The sequence below is a fragment of the Helobdella robusta genome, assembly GCF_000326865.2.
Source record: "Helobdella robusta unplaced genomic scaffold HELROscaffold_5, whole genome shotgun sequence".
NCBI lineage: Eukaryota > Metazoa > Annelida > Clitellata > Rhynchobdellida > Glossiphoniidae > Helobdella > Helobdella robusta.
In genome coordinates, this window is record NW_008705254.1 from 4511035 (window position 1) to 4528420 (window position 17386).

A 17386-nucleotide genomic window follows, 5' to 3' on the forward strand; every position below is an offset into this window, starting at 1 on the left:
TCGTGTTATTTTATGTGTGTGTATACAAACACACACACACAGACACACTATTGCTCTCATGTTAAACCACACGCACACACAAACTCATACACTCACACATTCATACACAAACACACACACACCTACACACCTACACACACACAGCCTTCCCAACCTATAACAACAAATTCGTCATTCCTCCAATACCAGTTAACTGGTTTTAACCAAAAAGCCCCGATTTTTGATTTTAGGCAATACTATCATTACACATACACCACACACACACACACACACACACACATGCGCGCGCGCACAGTTTCACACACAAATTCAAACAAGTTAAATAAAAAACTCGTTATAACGGAGTACGATATATCGAGAATTCATATAAAGTTGATAACAAAATGCTCTGTTTTCTTTCTCTGTTTGCAAACATTATTACAATTATTATAATTGCACCGACATCATTGTAGAAACCTGGTATAATTACCATCTTGTTACACACAACACGCACACACACACACACACAGACACACAGACGCACACACACACACGCATACACACAGACGCACACACACACGCACATATATATATATATATCATTAAAATATGTGTGTGATTGTAATACGTATGAATGGATACTGTTATAAAAAGACAAGCTGAGCGTTGAAATGAACATTGTTTGGCATTCGTTCTAACTTTGGATTTTTTCCGATAAAACTTGTTTGATTTGATTAAATATAGTTATTATTATTAAATATTTTAAATGAATAAATCAATTAAATTAGTATTATATTTAATGAAATAGAAAATAGTTGAATCATTGATAATTTATTTTAAAAAGATTCTTTTAAGTAACAATATATACTCGACTCTATTCGTTTCAGCAACAATTATGTAACACCAAAATTCATACAATTTATATATTTATTTTTGTTATATATTAAACTAATAAGACAAAAGATTTATTGTAACGTTTTGATAGTTTGATAGAAAATCATCGTCACTAATAACACGTAATTTATATTATCATACTTGTTATCACACAAATAACACGAACATCAACACAAAACAACATGGTAACTAACATCAACTACAACGACAGCAACGACAATAGCGACAACGACATTAATGACAACATCAACAACAACAGCAGCAGCAGCAACAACAGCAGCAGCAACAACAACAACAACAGCAGCAACAACAACAGCAACAACAACAATCCTATCAACAACATCAATGTAAACAGAATATTCACCATAGATAATCAAACCAATTTCTACAACAACAATGTCGTCAACTCCAACAACACTCCAAACAACAAAAACCAATCGTTAAAGAATTCAAATCTACATAAAATTAACCAGTCACTAGAAATCATTAACACAGATGAGATAAATAACAACCAACCAATAGCAGATCAGAATGGGTCTTGCCCTGCTTATGGTCATCAGCCAATCACAAACGGCCTACTAAATGATATTCACAAATATGAAGGCTTTGTTCTTAATAAATTTTCTAATCATGGTTTGTTAACAATTTTACAGTTTTTTACGATTTTTGAAGTTTTTCAAAGTTTTTCAAATGTTTTTCTAAATTTTTTAGAGATGAACAATTACACTCACACTCACACAGGCAGACATGCACGCACATACACATACACAGAGGTAAGCACACGCACACATACAAACGCGTTCACACACACGGGTAAACACACGCACACATACAAACGCGTACACGAACACACATACCAACACGTACACGCACGCACATACATACAAACACAGGTACTAATAAACGATCGACAAAAAATATTGACGATGCGAAAGTGAAAAGAATGATGATGAAGAAGAAGATAAAAGCCAATAGAAAATGTAAGGTTGATTGTTTGGTTGATCATTTGTCTACATTGACTTTAACAGATAGTTACTATCCTTCCACACATATCATTATGTACGTAGTCATGTGAGTAAGTTAAATGATCACAACTCTATCAATTTGACATCATCATTAAAAAAATTCAAATAATCATCATTGTCCCAATCATCATCGTTATCATCACCATCTACCTCATTATAGCCATCACCATCGATACAATCATCATTATCATCATCTGTCTCATCACCATCAATATCATGATCATTATCATAAACATCATCGTTGTCGTTATTATCAGCTTTATGATCATCAACTCCTCTATAACTACTACAACAACCACCATCACCGTCGTCGTCATCATCACATTTGCAGACTTATTAACAGCGTTGTGGCTCTTATGCTGTCCACTCATGTGTCTTGTGGCCTGTGTTCGGACGCCCGCCTACTCAGATGACGACGATGATGACTGCTGCTCCTACTACAAATATGATAAAGATTACAATGATAACAAACACGGCTGATGATGATGATTAGGATTATAATAAATTTTTTGATGAATTTGGGCGAAACTAGTTGTCAATGTTGGTTCCGTTACGATGAGGATTATGATGATGACGGCAATGATGATGTTCTAACTAAGAGGGTGATGATGTAGCTAGCTACTCAGCTGCTGCTGTTGCTGATGATGTGATGATAGTAACAATGTACATACAAAGACTGGTGGAAAAACTTGTAATGACATAAGCGATGATAAAGATGATGATGACGAATACGATGATGATTGAAGTTCATTACGATAGTCTCATATTCCGACGAATGATGAGGACAAGATGATGACAAGATGATGGCAACATTACGACAAATGATAAGAAGAAGAAAGATGATATCATTCCGACTGCGACAAAGATTACAAGCAAACTTCGCCATCACAAAAAAAAAATCCAATTCGATTTTAAAATCTCTTCGGTCGAATAAAACAGGATGTTTGACGAAATACCGACAATACCGGTTCGGAAATTCCTGTGATCTCTACCATTTCGATACTCTATTAAACATTTTTATTCTGTTTTTCGAATGAAGATATTTGAAATTTTTCACTTTAACTTACTCGGATCTGCTGATCTGTATCATGATATATATATATATATATATATATATATATATATATATATATATATATATATATATATATCATATAATATATATATATATATAATGTATTATTTAATAGAAAATGATCTTTATTAACAATAAAAGTTTGGACAAAATGAATATTATTGTTATTTATATAATAATAATAACAGCACAAATAATAACTAGAATTCACTGATAGGTCGAAAAAATTCAAAATGAAATAGAAATTGATAATAACAACAACAACAACAATAATAACAACAACTACAACAACAACAATAATAACAACAACTACAACAACAACAATAATAATAACAACTACAACAACAACAATAATAATAATAACAACAACAACAATAATAATAATAATAAACACTTCCGCGTACGTGCAGTCACAAAAGCGAGCAATCAATCTCAAAGGAAGCTGTGTGGAAACGTTACTTTTATGCCATCGTAATCATCATCATTATCAATATCGTCATCATCGTCGTCGTCGTCTTCGTCATCATCGTCATCATCATCATGATCTAGAGGGCTAACCACAAAATTGAACTTGTTAATGTAAACAAATTCTTCTTTGCATAGAAAAACTAACATTTCTGCTCTTTTTAATACTAACAACGTTACTTTACTACTACTATTACTAATACTACTACCACTACTACTACTACTACTACTACTACTACTACTACTACTACTACTACTACTGTCGTAGTACCACTAATATTGCTACTACAACTACTTCTACAACAACAACAACTACTACTATTAATAATAATAATACTACCACTCTTGTTACTACTACTACTACTATAACTTCTACAACTACTAAAACTAATACTACTTTAACTACTAGCGCTACTGCTTTTGCTGCTTTTACTGTGATTGCCACAGCTATCATTACAACAGCTATTATTACTACTATTACTACTATAGCTACTATTACTACAATGGTAATAAAAATGTATATAGAGATATAGAGAACGATTCAACATGTTACCAACGTCTTGCTTGTACTTGACACAATGCATGCAAACAACATATGGTGTGACAAATTCACAGGCGCACACACGCACACACAGACGCAGACACACAGACACACACAAACAAACAAACAAAAAACAAACAAACAGATATAATCATGGTTATATAAATAGCTAATGTATTTTTCCAGAATATTATTTTTAAAATAACTTTTAATACACTGGTTCGTTGTCCATGAGTGAACGAGCCAGTGTATTACCAGTGACAGAACCAGTGAACGAACCTGTAAACAAACAATGTATGTAATATTATAATTGAGATTTTTTCATATATTCCGAAATAAAGATTAACGGTCTAATGATATTTGAATATTATTATTATTATTATGATCATTATTATTATAATCATAATTATTAATTATAAAATTATGACAATTCTCGTTGATATTACTTTTATTATTTCTTTTAATCCGTTTCTTACCCACCGATAGTAATAATAATAATCGATAAGATGATGATGGTTATGATAGTGCTAAGGCAGTGAATGTAATATAGTATAAATGCTACTACTACTACTACTACTACTGCTGCTACTATTACTACCACTGCTACTACTACTACTACTAATAAAAATAATAATAATAGTAATAATAACAAAATAAGGGTAAATTTTGTTTGACGGGCGTATGTTTACATTGATCAGCGTTATACACACATACGTAACGTACGTTTTACACACACTCACACACATGTTATATACACACAACACACACACATACACACATATACATACACACAAAGTAACAAAGACACTCATACATAAAAACACGCCTACTTCAATGACTCATTTTAGTAAAATCCACGTAAAGCGACTTCCGTAAAACACGCTTGTTGAAGAGGAAATGAGGATTAAGGCATCAGTAACCAAAACGTGCAGTACACTTCTGCCAATGAAAGAATGATATGAACGCCTAAACTACGTTTAGAAACCATGGATACAGAAACTGATTTTATGGGTTAAACAGACGTAAACAATCCATATTTTATTTTGTTTGACGGCTAACTACGTACGTACGATGCAATGTTTATTTTATTATTGTTTCTTCCTTCTTTTTCTTTTTCGTGCCGTATCCATTCAGGACATTGGCGACCACCGACTTCCACAAAATCCGATCTTTAACACGTTGTAGTAGTTGAAATGTGGTGATAATCACCAAATGACAGACTTCACGAATGTTATTCGTTGTTGACCGCGATTTCTTCTCCCTGCAATCCTTCCAGTAGTTGTTAGATTTTCCATTCTTTCCTTCCACGTGATGTGACCAAAAAAACTTTAACTGCCCCCGTCGGATTATCTGTAGTAATTTCCTCTTTTCCTAACCGGACTGTTTTAATACATCCTCATTCAAAGAGGATGAGAGGTCCAACTAATTTTTATAATTCTTCTCAAAATCCACATTTTTCCCATTTCTTTAAAAATTGTCCAGGACTCAGAGCCATAAGTTAACAAAGAAAAAATGTAACACCCTAACAGTTTTAATTTTGTTGATATTTTGATTTTACTGTTGGTGAGAATGTTTTTCCTTTTAGAATATGCATCTTTCACCATAGCTATTTTTCATTTGATATCCATATCACATTTACAACCTGAGGTAATCAGACTTCCGAAATAATTGAAGCTGCTGGCTTGTTTCACCTGTTTACTATTAATAATTATGGTGCAGATCGGGGCGGTTTTGCTTTTACTGATAACCATACACTTTGTTTTGTTGATGTTAATTTGCAAGCCGTTCCTTTTACTTTCAAAAACCAGTTTGGAAACCATTGTTTGTAGTTTTTCCATTTAATCTGCTATAAGAGCTGTATCATTAGCATATATTACATTGTTTATACTCACGCCTCCAATGGATATTCCAGGTAGATCTATTTTTCTCATGATGATCTCACTATCTAGATTATACTGGCCTGGTGAGAATACACAGCCTTGCCTAACACCTTTTTTTATTGACAAAACTAATCATCTTGTTACCAAATTTTATCGCTGCTCTTTGGTCCCAATAGAGGTTTTTGATAACTCTCGTGTCATTTCCGTCAATGTCCAAATTTTCTAATATTTCCATAAGCTCCACTGTGTCAAGCTATCAAAAGCTTTGGAGTAATCGACGAAACATATAAACAAGTCTTTTTTCATTTCAATCGCTCGTTCGCTGATCATTAATAGCATAAAGATAGCGTTTCTTGTGCCACAATCCTCGACAAAACCACATTGGACATTTGAAATTTCAGATCTGATTCTGCTTCGTGCTCTCATCATCAGAATTCTCAAGAGAAGTTTGGTAAGATGACTCATCAAGCTGCCCGTTCTATGTAGTTCACATTCCGTTGCATTAATTTCTTTAGGCAATGCAAAAAATATTGACTTGGATAGATCTTCAGGAATTTCGCAGCTGTTATAAATCTCTTTAAAAATTTCTGTCACTTTTTCAATGCCAAGTTCATCAAGACATTTAATTTCATCAACAACTATCTTATATGGACCCGGCGCTTTATTTGATTTTATTTTGGAAAGAGCTATTATTGTTTATAATGTTTATTGACTCCGTGTTTAGTTACTTTATAACGTTAATTGCACGTGAACTTCAAATTCAGTCAGTCAATTGATTGGTATTTATAGAGCGCAATTCCTGCAAATTAACTTAATTTAGTTAGAGTAAGATTATTTCAACTCGAAAAACTGTATTTAAAACGTTAAAAACAACATAAACGCTGTTTATGTTGGTTGACAATATTGTCTGGATGGGTGTGATAGATAAATACAGTTTTACTTGTTCGTCACAACATGAATGGATGAAAAACTATGGAAAACTTTGGTACTTCATCTCCGGGTACATGTACATCAAACATTCGTTTTGTATTTCTATAATTAACACAATAACATAGAATTAAAACTTGTATTATTTCAACAAATAAACTTAAATCATATAATAAAATGAAACTGTTAAAAATATGTATGCTAAAAAACTCTGCAGAAACAAACAGTCGGAAATAAATTACTTAAGATAAATAATTACTCAATCAATCATCTGATCAACCAATCAATAAACCAACCAACCAACCAACCATCCAACCAACCAACCAACCAACCAACCAACCAACCAACCAACCAACCAACCAACCAATCACTCAGACAGCCAGTAAGTCAATCATTCAATCAATCAATCAGCTAACGAACGATGCTATAAATCAACCAGCCAATCAAATAAATTCATCAATATTATTATTGCTATTATTATTATTTTTCTTCTTGCTTCTACGACCATGTCGGTTCTTGTTATTCTCATTCCGCGTGGTGAAGAGAATATTCTAAATGAATAAAAATAAATAATAACATAATATAATAATAATATAATATAATAATAACATAATATAATAATAATATAATATAATAATAACATAATATAATAATAATATAATATAATATTATAACATAATAATATATATAATTAACTATTACCTTTATAAGATACTTTAATATGAGATAACAGACAGACAGACAGACAGACAGACAGACAGACAGACAGACAGATAGAAACAAACTCACCTGTTCATCTAAAAAGTCGATAATAAACTGTTTGGATGCGACAAACTCCATACTACTCTTAATCTTGGTGATAAGGTCAGATAACTCAAAAGGCTCATAATGAAGAATTTTCAACCTTAGATCAGTGTTGCAGTGAAAGAACTGAAATAACTGTAAGGAATGAATTAATGAATGAATGAACAAATGAGTGAGTGAGTGAATAACTAAATAAATGAGTAAATAAACGAGTAAAGGAAGGAAATAAATTACATTTTATTAAATAAACAAACAAAGCAGATTGGGTAACTTAATCTGATGATGGTGGTGATTAAAATGACGATGATTCACGTTTCGGGATGTAATTGATGATGATAACGATATAACATGTAAATGATATAATTAATTAATTAATTAATCAATTAATTAATTAAAAAATTAGTATAATTAAAGTGACCAGTCTCAACCTTTTCCTTTTTCTGCTCCTCTGTTAGTTTTACATTCTTCAATTTTAACCTCTGACTCGCAGGAATGACGTCATCATCATCATTGTTATTATCCTCTTCACCTTGACCATCATCGTCGTAATCAATGCCCTCTAGCCTGGAAAATTATTTTTAAAAAAAATTTGTGAAAAAAAAATCAAACATATCGGAAAATTATTTTGCGTTTGAATTTCAACTGACCATCGCTTATCTTCATCCTCATCTTCATCATCTTCTCCATCATCATCATCATTATTAATATTATTCCAAGCTACTGTAGCAGCTGCTGAATATTGCGTAGTTTTAACATCAGCACATGTTGATTGCAGGCCGCTGGTAACATTTTTTAATGGGTTCTTCATCTTAAACGTGAATGCTTTCTTCGCATTGTTCATCATATTGGAGGCTTGCGGTACTGATGCAGCTGATAATGATGATGGAAATGATGATGTAGTTGTTGATGATGATGTCGGAAAGATTGATGATGATGATGTCGACGACGATGATGCCGTTGTTGGCTTAAGAATTGATGTTGTACCAATGTTGTTGTTGTTGTTGCTACATAGCATCACATTGTTGTTGTTGTTCTTGCGTAACATCAGATTGTTGATGTTACTTATGTTGATGTTGTTGTCGTTCATGTTTTTGTAGTTGATGTTACTTATGTTGATGTTGTTGTTCATGTTTTTGTTGCTATACGTTCTTTTGCGTCGTTGCCTTTTAGAGTTTTGCTTAGGGGTCGGAATGCGTTCGACGTCTGTTCAATTGAATTCCAATAAATTCACAGTCATAATCATCGCTATCGTTATCATCATCATAATCACCAGAATCATCACCATGACCATCATCAACATATCGAACCAGGATGCAGTCCGTAATAGATGCCTTTCAAGATGTCGACCATTTTTTTCTTTGGAAAGGCTCTCACGCCATAGTTCTGGCAGTGCTTCTGTTATCATAATCAAAATCGCCATCATCATCATCATCATCACCATCATCATCGCCATCAAGCACATGATTACAAGAACCAACCCTCAAAACAGGTGTCATCATTTCATCATACTTCAACATTGGCGTGAATTGTTGCGGTGACAATCTACTCATACGTCTGCTGCTGTTTTGTGGTGTTGTTACTGCTACTGCTGTCGATGAATGGTAATGTTGTGACGTCGATGATGACGTCATTATAGATGTTTTTGTTGCTGCTGATGATGATGATGCTGTTGTTGTTTGTTGGGGTTGGGTTAGGGTTGCAGTTTGACCATCATCAGCATTATTAGCAATATCATCAGGAGAGTGATGACGATGATGACGATGTGTGTTTGCATCGTCGTCATCATCATTTTCGTCATCATCAACGTCATTGTCGTCATTCTCGGCAAATAAATATTGCCGCTCTACGCTTGTGAATGTTGCATCAGATGTCGATAACGATTTCCTCAAAAATTTTCGTTGTTGCTCTTGAAGCTGTGGTTGTTGCCGCTGCCGCTGCTGATTATCATCAAGCGTTGGCTGCAGTAGCAATGGTGGTTGCTTTTGAAACAATCAGTTAATAAAAAAAAACAATCAACCAACCAATCAATTGCTATTATAACTTTCAGTCAAATCACTTGCCCTGCATCTCACCAACCAATCAGCCACGTCAGTTTCTTAATCTCGCAGATCAATTTCTTAATCTCGGTAATAACGCATTGAATTCACAATATGCCAGTGACGTCGTGACTACTTACTCATAAACAGAAGCTAACCACTTGTAAAAATAGTTAGTTAGTAACTAATTCTCAACTATTTGTAACGAGGTAGGTTATAAACTATTCCCAACTACTGCCTCGTTGTTGGTTTTGATCGACTACTTTTAAGTCGGGTTTTTTCGAGGTTTTTTCTTCCGACACTGGTTTTTCAGCTGTTAAATGCCAAAACCTTCAAAAGTTTCGACCAATCAACCAGCCAGGCAACCAACAAACCAACCAGCCAGACAACCAACCAACCAGCCAGCCAGACAACCAACAAACCAACCAGCCAGACAACCAACAAACCAACCAGCCTGACAACAACCAACCAACAAACCAACCAGCCAGACAACCAACAAATCAACAAACCAACCAGCCAGACAACCAACAAACCAACCAGCCAGACAACCAACCAACCAACCTGAGTAGAGAACATGGGTGGTGACGGTGGATTGGAATTGTAGCAAGCATCGTAACCATCCAGGAAGTCTTCCCAGGCAGAGCCATCATCATCATCATGACGGAATTCGTTATCATTATCATGACTAACACCTTCACGATCATTATCAAGACCAACACCACCGTCATCACCATCGTTATTTCGACAGATGTTAATAACATTTGTGCCCACAAAATTATTGTTATTATCATTATTCAAATTAACAATTACATTATCATAATTATTATCGTAATTTGCGTTTACAATAATATTCATAAGATCATTATTATCGCCATTATCACTCACATCAATATTCATAAAATCATCACCATAATATTTATCACTCAAATTAATATTCAGGACATCATCATCTTTCATCATCACTGAACTAGAAACATTGTCATCATCATTATCGTTCATTTCACCATGTATAACGTCACCAACACCATCATAATCATCACCTACATCACCAGCATTGTCAATAAAATTATTTTTATTAACATTATTATGATTAATATTATTATGATTATTATTATTATTAATATTAGCCAGGGAATAATTGCACATGATAGCATCGTTATCATCACAAACAACATCAGAGACACCGCCAAAATTCCTCTTATCATAATCATCATCATCACCCCCATCACCATTATCATCACCATCATTTTCACCATTAGTTCTATCCTTATTAGTATCATTATTGTTGTTATTAATGTTAATGTTATTGTTGACGTCATCATCATCGTCATTGTTTTGTTGCAGTTTGAAAGTGTAGTCGTCATTTTGGGTGAGTATGGAGGAGAACATATCTACGCTGACGTCATCGTCAGCAGTCTTATCGTCGCAATCATAGCCGCCACCACCACCATTACCACCATTACCACCACCATTACCACTATTACCCTCACCATCATCTTCATTATTATTTTTATTATTATTATCACTATGGTTATCAATTTTAGCACGATTCAGATTGATCAGATTACCATCCTCATCAGAATTATTATTATTATCAACGTTTATATATTTATCATCATCACTATCATCAATAACTCTATTATTATTACTATTATTAATGTTATCAATGTTATCACTGGTTGTATAGTGAGTATTATTATTATTATTATTAATTATGTCATCGTCGTCGTCCTCAGCAACGTCAGCACCGCGGCATTTTACATTTCTCTGTGTTAGCACAAATTCATAGACCTCTCTATAACCATCCTCATCATCGTCATCATAATTATTATCATAATTACCCTTATAATTATTTATACTATCATTATCATCATCGTCCATATCATTTATACCGTTATTATCATCAACATCGTTAAATGCGACGTAACCATCTGTAAAGTCGTGACAAATATCATCTTTACAGCTGATTGTAGCCCCATTATCACCAGCGATACTATTATCATTAGCATTACAGACATTATTATTATTATTATTATTATTATTATTATTATCACCAACATCGACTTCGTTCATACTGTTGCATAAAAACCCCAGGCCAGTATAGCTTCTAGCTTTAGCAACATCATCATCGCCAATTATGTTATCAGTTCTATCATCATCATCATCCTTATTATTATTGCTATTATTGGTATAATTATTATTATTATTATTAATGATGACGTCACCACAAGTCGTTTCCATCTTCATCGAGCAGTGACTATTACTATCACCACCATCACCTCCACCACCCCCGCCATCATCATCATCATCACCACTGATGACAACAACATCATTACTAATAATACTAGTTTTACCATCATTATCAAGGACAGCAAAATTAGAATTAGTAGCAGTTGTAGTTGCAGTGGTCGGTGTCAAAAAGGTAGTAGTAATAGTAGTAGTAGCAGCAGCAGCAGCAGTAGTAGTAGTAGTAGTAGTAAATGTAGTAGCAGCAATAGTAGAATTTGTTTTTGTGGAATTGTATTTGATCAGTTTATCTCTGCAGTAAGATGACAGCTCTTCAACTTTGTACCTATCAATCAATCAATCAATCAATCAATCAATCAATCAATCAATCAATCAATCAATCAATCAATCAATCAATCAAACAATCAATCAATCAATCAATTCAATCATAACAAGGTAACTATTTTTGTAAATATTAAAAATGAAATTTTTTATTATACCTATAATTATGTTATCCATCAAGCACATGCTTTAATTATTACTATTAGTATCATCATCATAATCAAAATCATCATTATCATCATGAGTAATTGAATGAGTGATTGAATGAATGAGTGATTGAATGAGTTATTAAACTAACTTATCAGCGAGTGAAAGTAGTTGCCCAATTATAACTGGAGTAAGCATTAATTGAGGTTTCGTCTTTGATGATGATGATGTTGAGGGTAGTAGTAATGATGATGATGATGATCTCGATGCGACTGATGATGATGTATTTGATGATGGTGGTTCTTCAACTGTTTATAAAAATAAAATAAATTATAGAACTACAATAATCCCATAAAATATTTCCCCCACTATAAAATCACCATTAAAGACATCTTATTATTATTATTATTACTACTACTATAATTTTATCTTTTTACTATTATTAAACTTCATTATACAAAGTTAAACAGATCATTGCATTGTGAAAGTTAGATCTATCTCTCTTTATCTAGTTTTTACTAAATATTTAGCTAAACATTCTGATGTGTTTGTCTCTCAGTGACGTCATCTTACTCACCACCAAATGCAGTGACGTCATCAGCCAGCGTCATCTTACTCACCACAGAATGATAAATCTCCAGTGTATAGGAACTTCATGAAGAGGCAGAGGGCAGCATAACAATAACCATTCATGTGCAGTTCTCTTTCATTTTTAACCAGCTGGAAAATTATATACATATATATATATATATATATATATATATATATATATATATATATATTACATCAATTCAATTTTTAAATTATAATTGATAAATAAATAATAATAAATGAATAATAATAATAAATCAATGAATAAATCAATAATAATAATAAATAAATAATCTGCACGGTTCTACTGCTACATGCCAAAAGCTTGGTAACTTCTTTACATTTTTTTATGACAACTGAATTGAATTGGACGTAAAATGGTTGGAGAAGTTGTATCAATATGTGTGTGTGTATGTGTGTGTATGTGAGAGAGAGAGAGAGAGTGTGTGTGTGTGTGTGTGTTTTGTGATTGAAATTAGTCATGTTATGTGTATGGAAAATTATTTTTAAACTAAGATACGAAAATTCTTAACATGCATTCGCCATTCAGCTGCACTCTCAATTATCTTCTCCTTCCTCTACGTCAGATTTTGTTTGTCAAATAAAACATGAAGACAGAATTAGCTTCTACCAGGATTTTAACGTTCAGGATTAAATAACAAGGCAATCAACATCAACCATCATGAAAGATTGAGTAGCAAATTTTTACAATAGCGATTTTTCAAAGCTTCTTATTTCATTAAAATTTTGAAAAAAACAAACAGTTATCGCTAGAAAATGCAACAACAACAGCAACGTTTATCATGACGTCACACACGGCGTCATAACATCACTAAATGGTTTGTTGTTATTATTACTCTTATTAATAAACAAACTAACTTGATATAACTCGGGGCATCTGCAGAACAATATGAATTTATGTGCATAAAAAACATTATTATTATTATTATTATTATCATTATTATTATTATTATCATTATTATTATTATTATTATCCCTGACAATGAAGATTTTCAAATCACTGAGCATAGGATTATTGATCATGAGATGAAATGAGTTGATCAAGTTAGTTACATTAGATTTTTGTTGTGTCGACCATGATGTGCCTAATGATGTCAATGTCATTTGTGACGATGTTGATGTCTTTGTTAGTGATGACGTGGTTGTTGATGTAGTTGATGATGATGATGATGTAGTGGTCCTTGAAAATGTTGTCGTTATTAGTAATGAAGACGACGACGAAGATGATGATAACGATGAAGAAGATGCAGTGATGGTTGTAGCATCATTAACAGTAGTGCACATATTCAACAATGGCTCTAAGTTTTTGTCACCTTTCAACTTTTGTACCGACAAAACATCACCATCACGATCACCATCACCCCAATCATTACCTTCATTATTATTATTATCATTATTATTATTAACTTTATTAACAATATTATAATTATCATTATTATCATCATCAGCAGTCTCGTTAGCCATTTCAAGTAGTAGGTATGCAGTTTGTGTAGGGACAATGCTAACATCACCATCCCTGCTAATGGCATTGCGGTTGCCAGCACTGTCATTAATATTACTATCATTATTCTTATTTTTAATAGTCACTACATCATTAGCGTTATTTCTGTTATAAAGACCAGGAACTAGATAATAATGATAATGTGGACAATGATGATGATGGTGATGTTGATAATGATGATCCGGTGCTTCTATAGGAGAATCACTTTGACAGCAATTGAATGAATTCAATGACCACATAGATATCTGACAAGAGATTATTTGTATAACATCATTTAACACACCGACAATGCACACACAAACACACACACACACACAAACATCACCTACACATGATACAAACACACAACTCACAATACAAGACAAACAACTAACCCTTGGAGTATATCTCTCCAGCAATTTACAATGCTCGAACACAGAGTACAACAGCTGCATACAGGCAGATAACGACGACGATGAAGATGAAGATGATGACGGCTTATTGAGAATCTGGAAAAATTTTTCCGTGTTTAGCATATGAGCATCCCTCGCTTGGATGTTGGTGAGTGCGTAGTTCTGCATCTGCGGTTCATTCCTGGTTTGGATTATAAACGAGTGAGAAAATGAACGAGTGAGTGGATGAGTGAGTGACTGAGTGGATGGATGACTGAGTGTTAAAACGAGTATGAGAGTGCACCATCATCACTAACGTTGATTTAATTTTGCCTCTGTGTCCTCTTTTACACTGAACTCCATTTAATTTATTATTATTGCAACTTTTAACATTTCTATTGTCAACTTTTGGTATTACTATCCTTATAACTTTATCACTGAAACTATTTTTGTTATCATTATGATTATTATGATTATTATTATTATTGTAATTATTATTGTTGTTGTTGTTGTTATTAGCTAATGATGATGACGACGACGACAATGATGATGTTGATGACGTGTTATTGTCATCATGTGATGACGTTGATAGTGCGATGGCTAGCTGAGTGTCTTCATCAAATTTACTGTGGTGGTGGTGTGGTCCAACATTCATCATCATCATCATCGTCATTTAAACCTTCAAACCATCACTCAACCCTCTAATTAAGGAATGAATGAAAGGATGAATGGATAAATAAATGAACAAATAAATGAATGTATTAATGAGCAATAAATGAATGAATCAAACAATCAAAACCAACTTAGCAGGTTCCTCCAGTCTAAACTTTTTCTTTCTCGTCACAGGAGTTGACCTTTTAAACTGACCTATCAAAACTGATTGCCTTATTTCATTACCTACAAGGAAGAAGGAAGGTCCAAAAATAGGGATGTATCAGTTCCATAATATTAAAACATAAAAATGGAACACGGAACACCATACTTACTTGAGATATTATTAAATGCCAAATTAGAACTGAAGTTCTCTTTTAATTTTTCCTCCCTATCAGATTCCTGTTGACGAATGAGGCTGAGCAGATTGGCGTGGGGAACGTTGTATTCCTGGCCACATTTCTTCAGGTGGGTCCGCCGAGACTGTATGGTTTTCAGTGACTTTCCACATATAGGACATGGCAGTACCTTCATCCTCTCCTTCTCCATCCATTCTCTACGACATTTTTCTAACTTTTCCTTCTCTTCTTGCTGTTAAAAGCATGGAGACAACAAATAACATACAACTTCAACATACAACAAACTAATACATACAAGATAAAAATACAAAGTTACATAAACATGAACACACAACCTAAATATACAGTCACATTTAATAAACAACAATATACAATATATAATATGAACACAGAAAAACTCTACATAAACAATTCAAACACACAAAAGCATTTAATTCAAATATTAAACCTCATTAATGCATTTATTCAAATGGAGTTCTCTGCCATTTATATCATAATCTGAGATGTTAAGCTGACAAACTGGACATAACATGTCAATTAATGTTGTTGCTGCTGACGTTGTTGTTGCTGATGCAATTGATGTAACCACAGCAAATGTTGGTACTGCAAGGGAATGTAAGCTTATACTATTAGTTGATGTTATTTTAAGTTCATCTATTTTTGTTGGTGTGATTGTTAATAGAATTGATGACTTAATAGGAGTTGTTGTCACGTTGGTGTTTGTTATTGATGTTATTGTTGTCATTGATGCAATTGTTGTTGATGCCTTTGTCATTTCAGATGTTGAAGCAGCATCATACAACAACCCTGATGAATAAGTTGCAGCTGATGATTTTGAATTTGTTGTAGCTGCAGTTACTGCTGTTCTTATGCAGACAGAATTTTGTGTTGTCATTCTTGAGGTAAAAAAAGTATTTTGATGTTTCTGAGAACTGATCATCAAAGATGCTGATGCATCAACCAAATTTTCCTTTTGAGATTCAGCTAACTGATCCAATGAAATGAAATCAATCAGAAAATTTTTTTCATGTGTCAGAGAGTAGGAAGTGAAGACAGATCGGTCAGTAGATTCAGCCGGTATTGTTGCAGCAGCAACTCCAACCCTACCTGGGGACCTTCCTGTTCCTGGAGCACTTCGACTGAGAGGACATTCAGGAAAAAATAGAGCGACGGTTGACTCGACTGCATGATCGAGTTTCGCTTCGTTCACAAAATTGGAATTATCACTATTTTTGTTGAAAGTTGTGGTAGTGCTGTTGGTGTCATTTGCCTGATTTTCCAAGCGAATCTTCTTATTAGGTGAAGTAGTTGAATTGTGCGATGGCTTTGGACGTTTAAGTCTGTTTCTAATCATATTTAATTTTGTATAAAATATTTATGATACGGATGTTATTTTTTAAACGATTGTAAATTTAAATTCCCAACTTTCGCTCGTAAACATTTGTCGCCTATAAATTTTGTCAAAGTTTAAATAACTGAAAACTATGGAAAACTAGAACAATTTAACATTTTTTCTGTATTGACAAAAGGTTTGTTGCATATAAATAGAAT

The 17386-nt window shown here is 33.3% G+C and overlaps 2 protein-coding genes across 2 annotated transcripts; one reads left to right on the forward strand and one right to left on the reverse strand.

The window, feature by feature from the left end:
• Positions 1-1055: 1055 nt before the first annotated feature.
• HELRODRAFT_163572 (hypothetical protein) lies at positions 1056-2378 on the forward strand (the record flags this gene model as incomplete). Its single annotated transcript, XM_009027410.1, has 2 exons — positions 1056-1506; positions 2230-2378. 2 exons carry the CDS (start codon positions 1056-1058, stop codon positions 2376-2378), a joined length of 600 nt encoding a protein of 199 aa, XP_009025658.1.
• A 2681-nt stretch (positions 2379-5059) lies between these two features.
• Positions 5060-17189, reverse strand: HELRODRAFT_163573 (hypothetical protein; the record flags this gene model as incomplete). Its single annotated transcript, XM_009027411.1, has 15 exons — positions 5060-5350; positions 7576-7725; positions 8019-8154; positions 8238-8460; positions 8653-8793; positions 8898-8985; positions 9069-9178; positions 10667-11805; positions 12958-13061; positions 13812-14075; positions 14829-15027; positions 15143-15268; positions 15629-15722; positions 15812-16067; positions 16284-17189. The coding sequence occupies 15 exons, from the start codon at positions 17187-17189 to the stop codon at positions 5060-5062; spliced, it is 4227 nt and encodes a 1408-aa protein (XP_009025659.1).
• Positions 17190-17386: the final 197 nt, after the last annotated feature.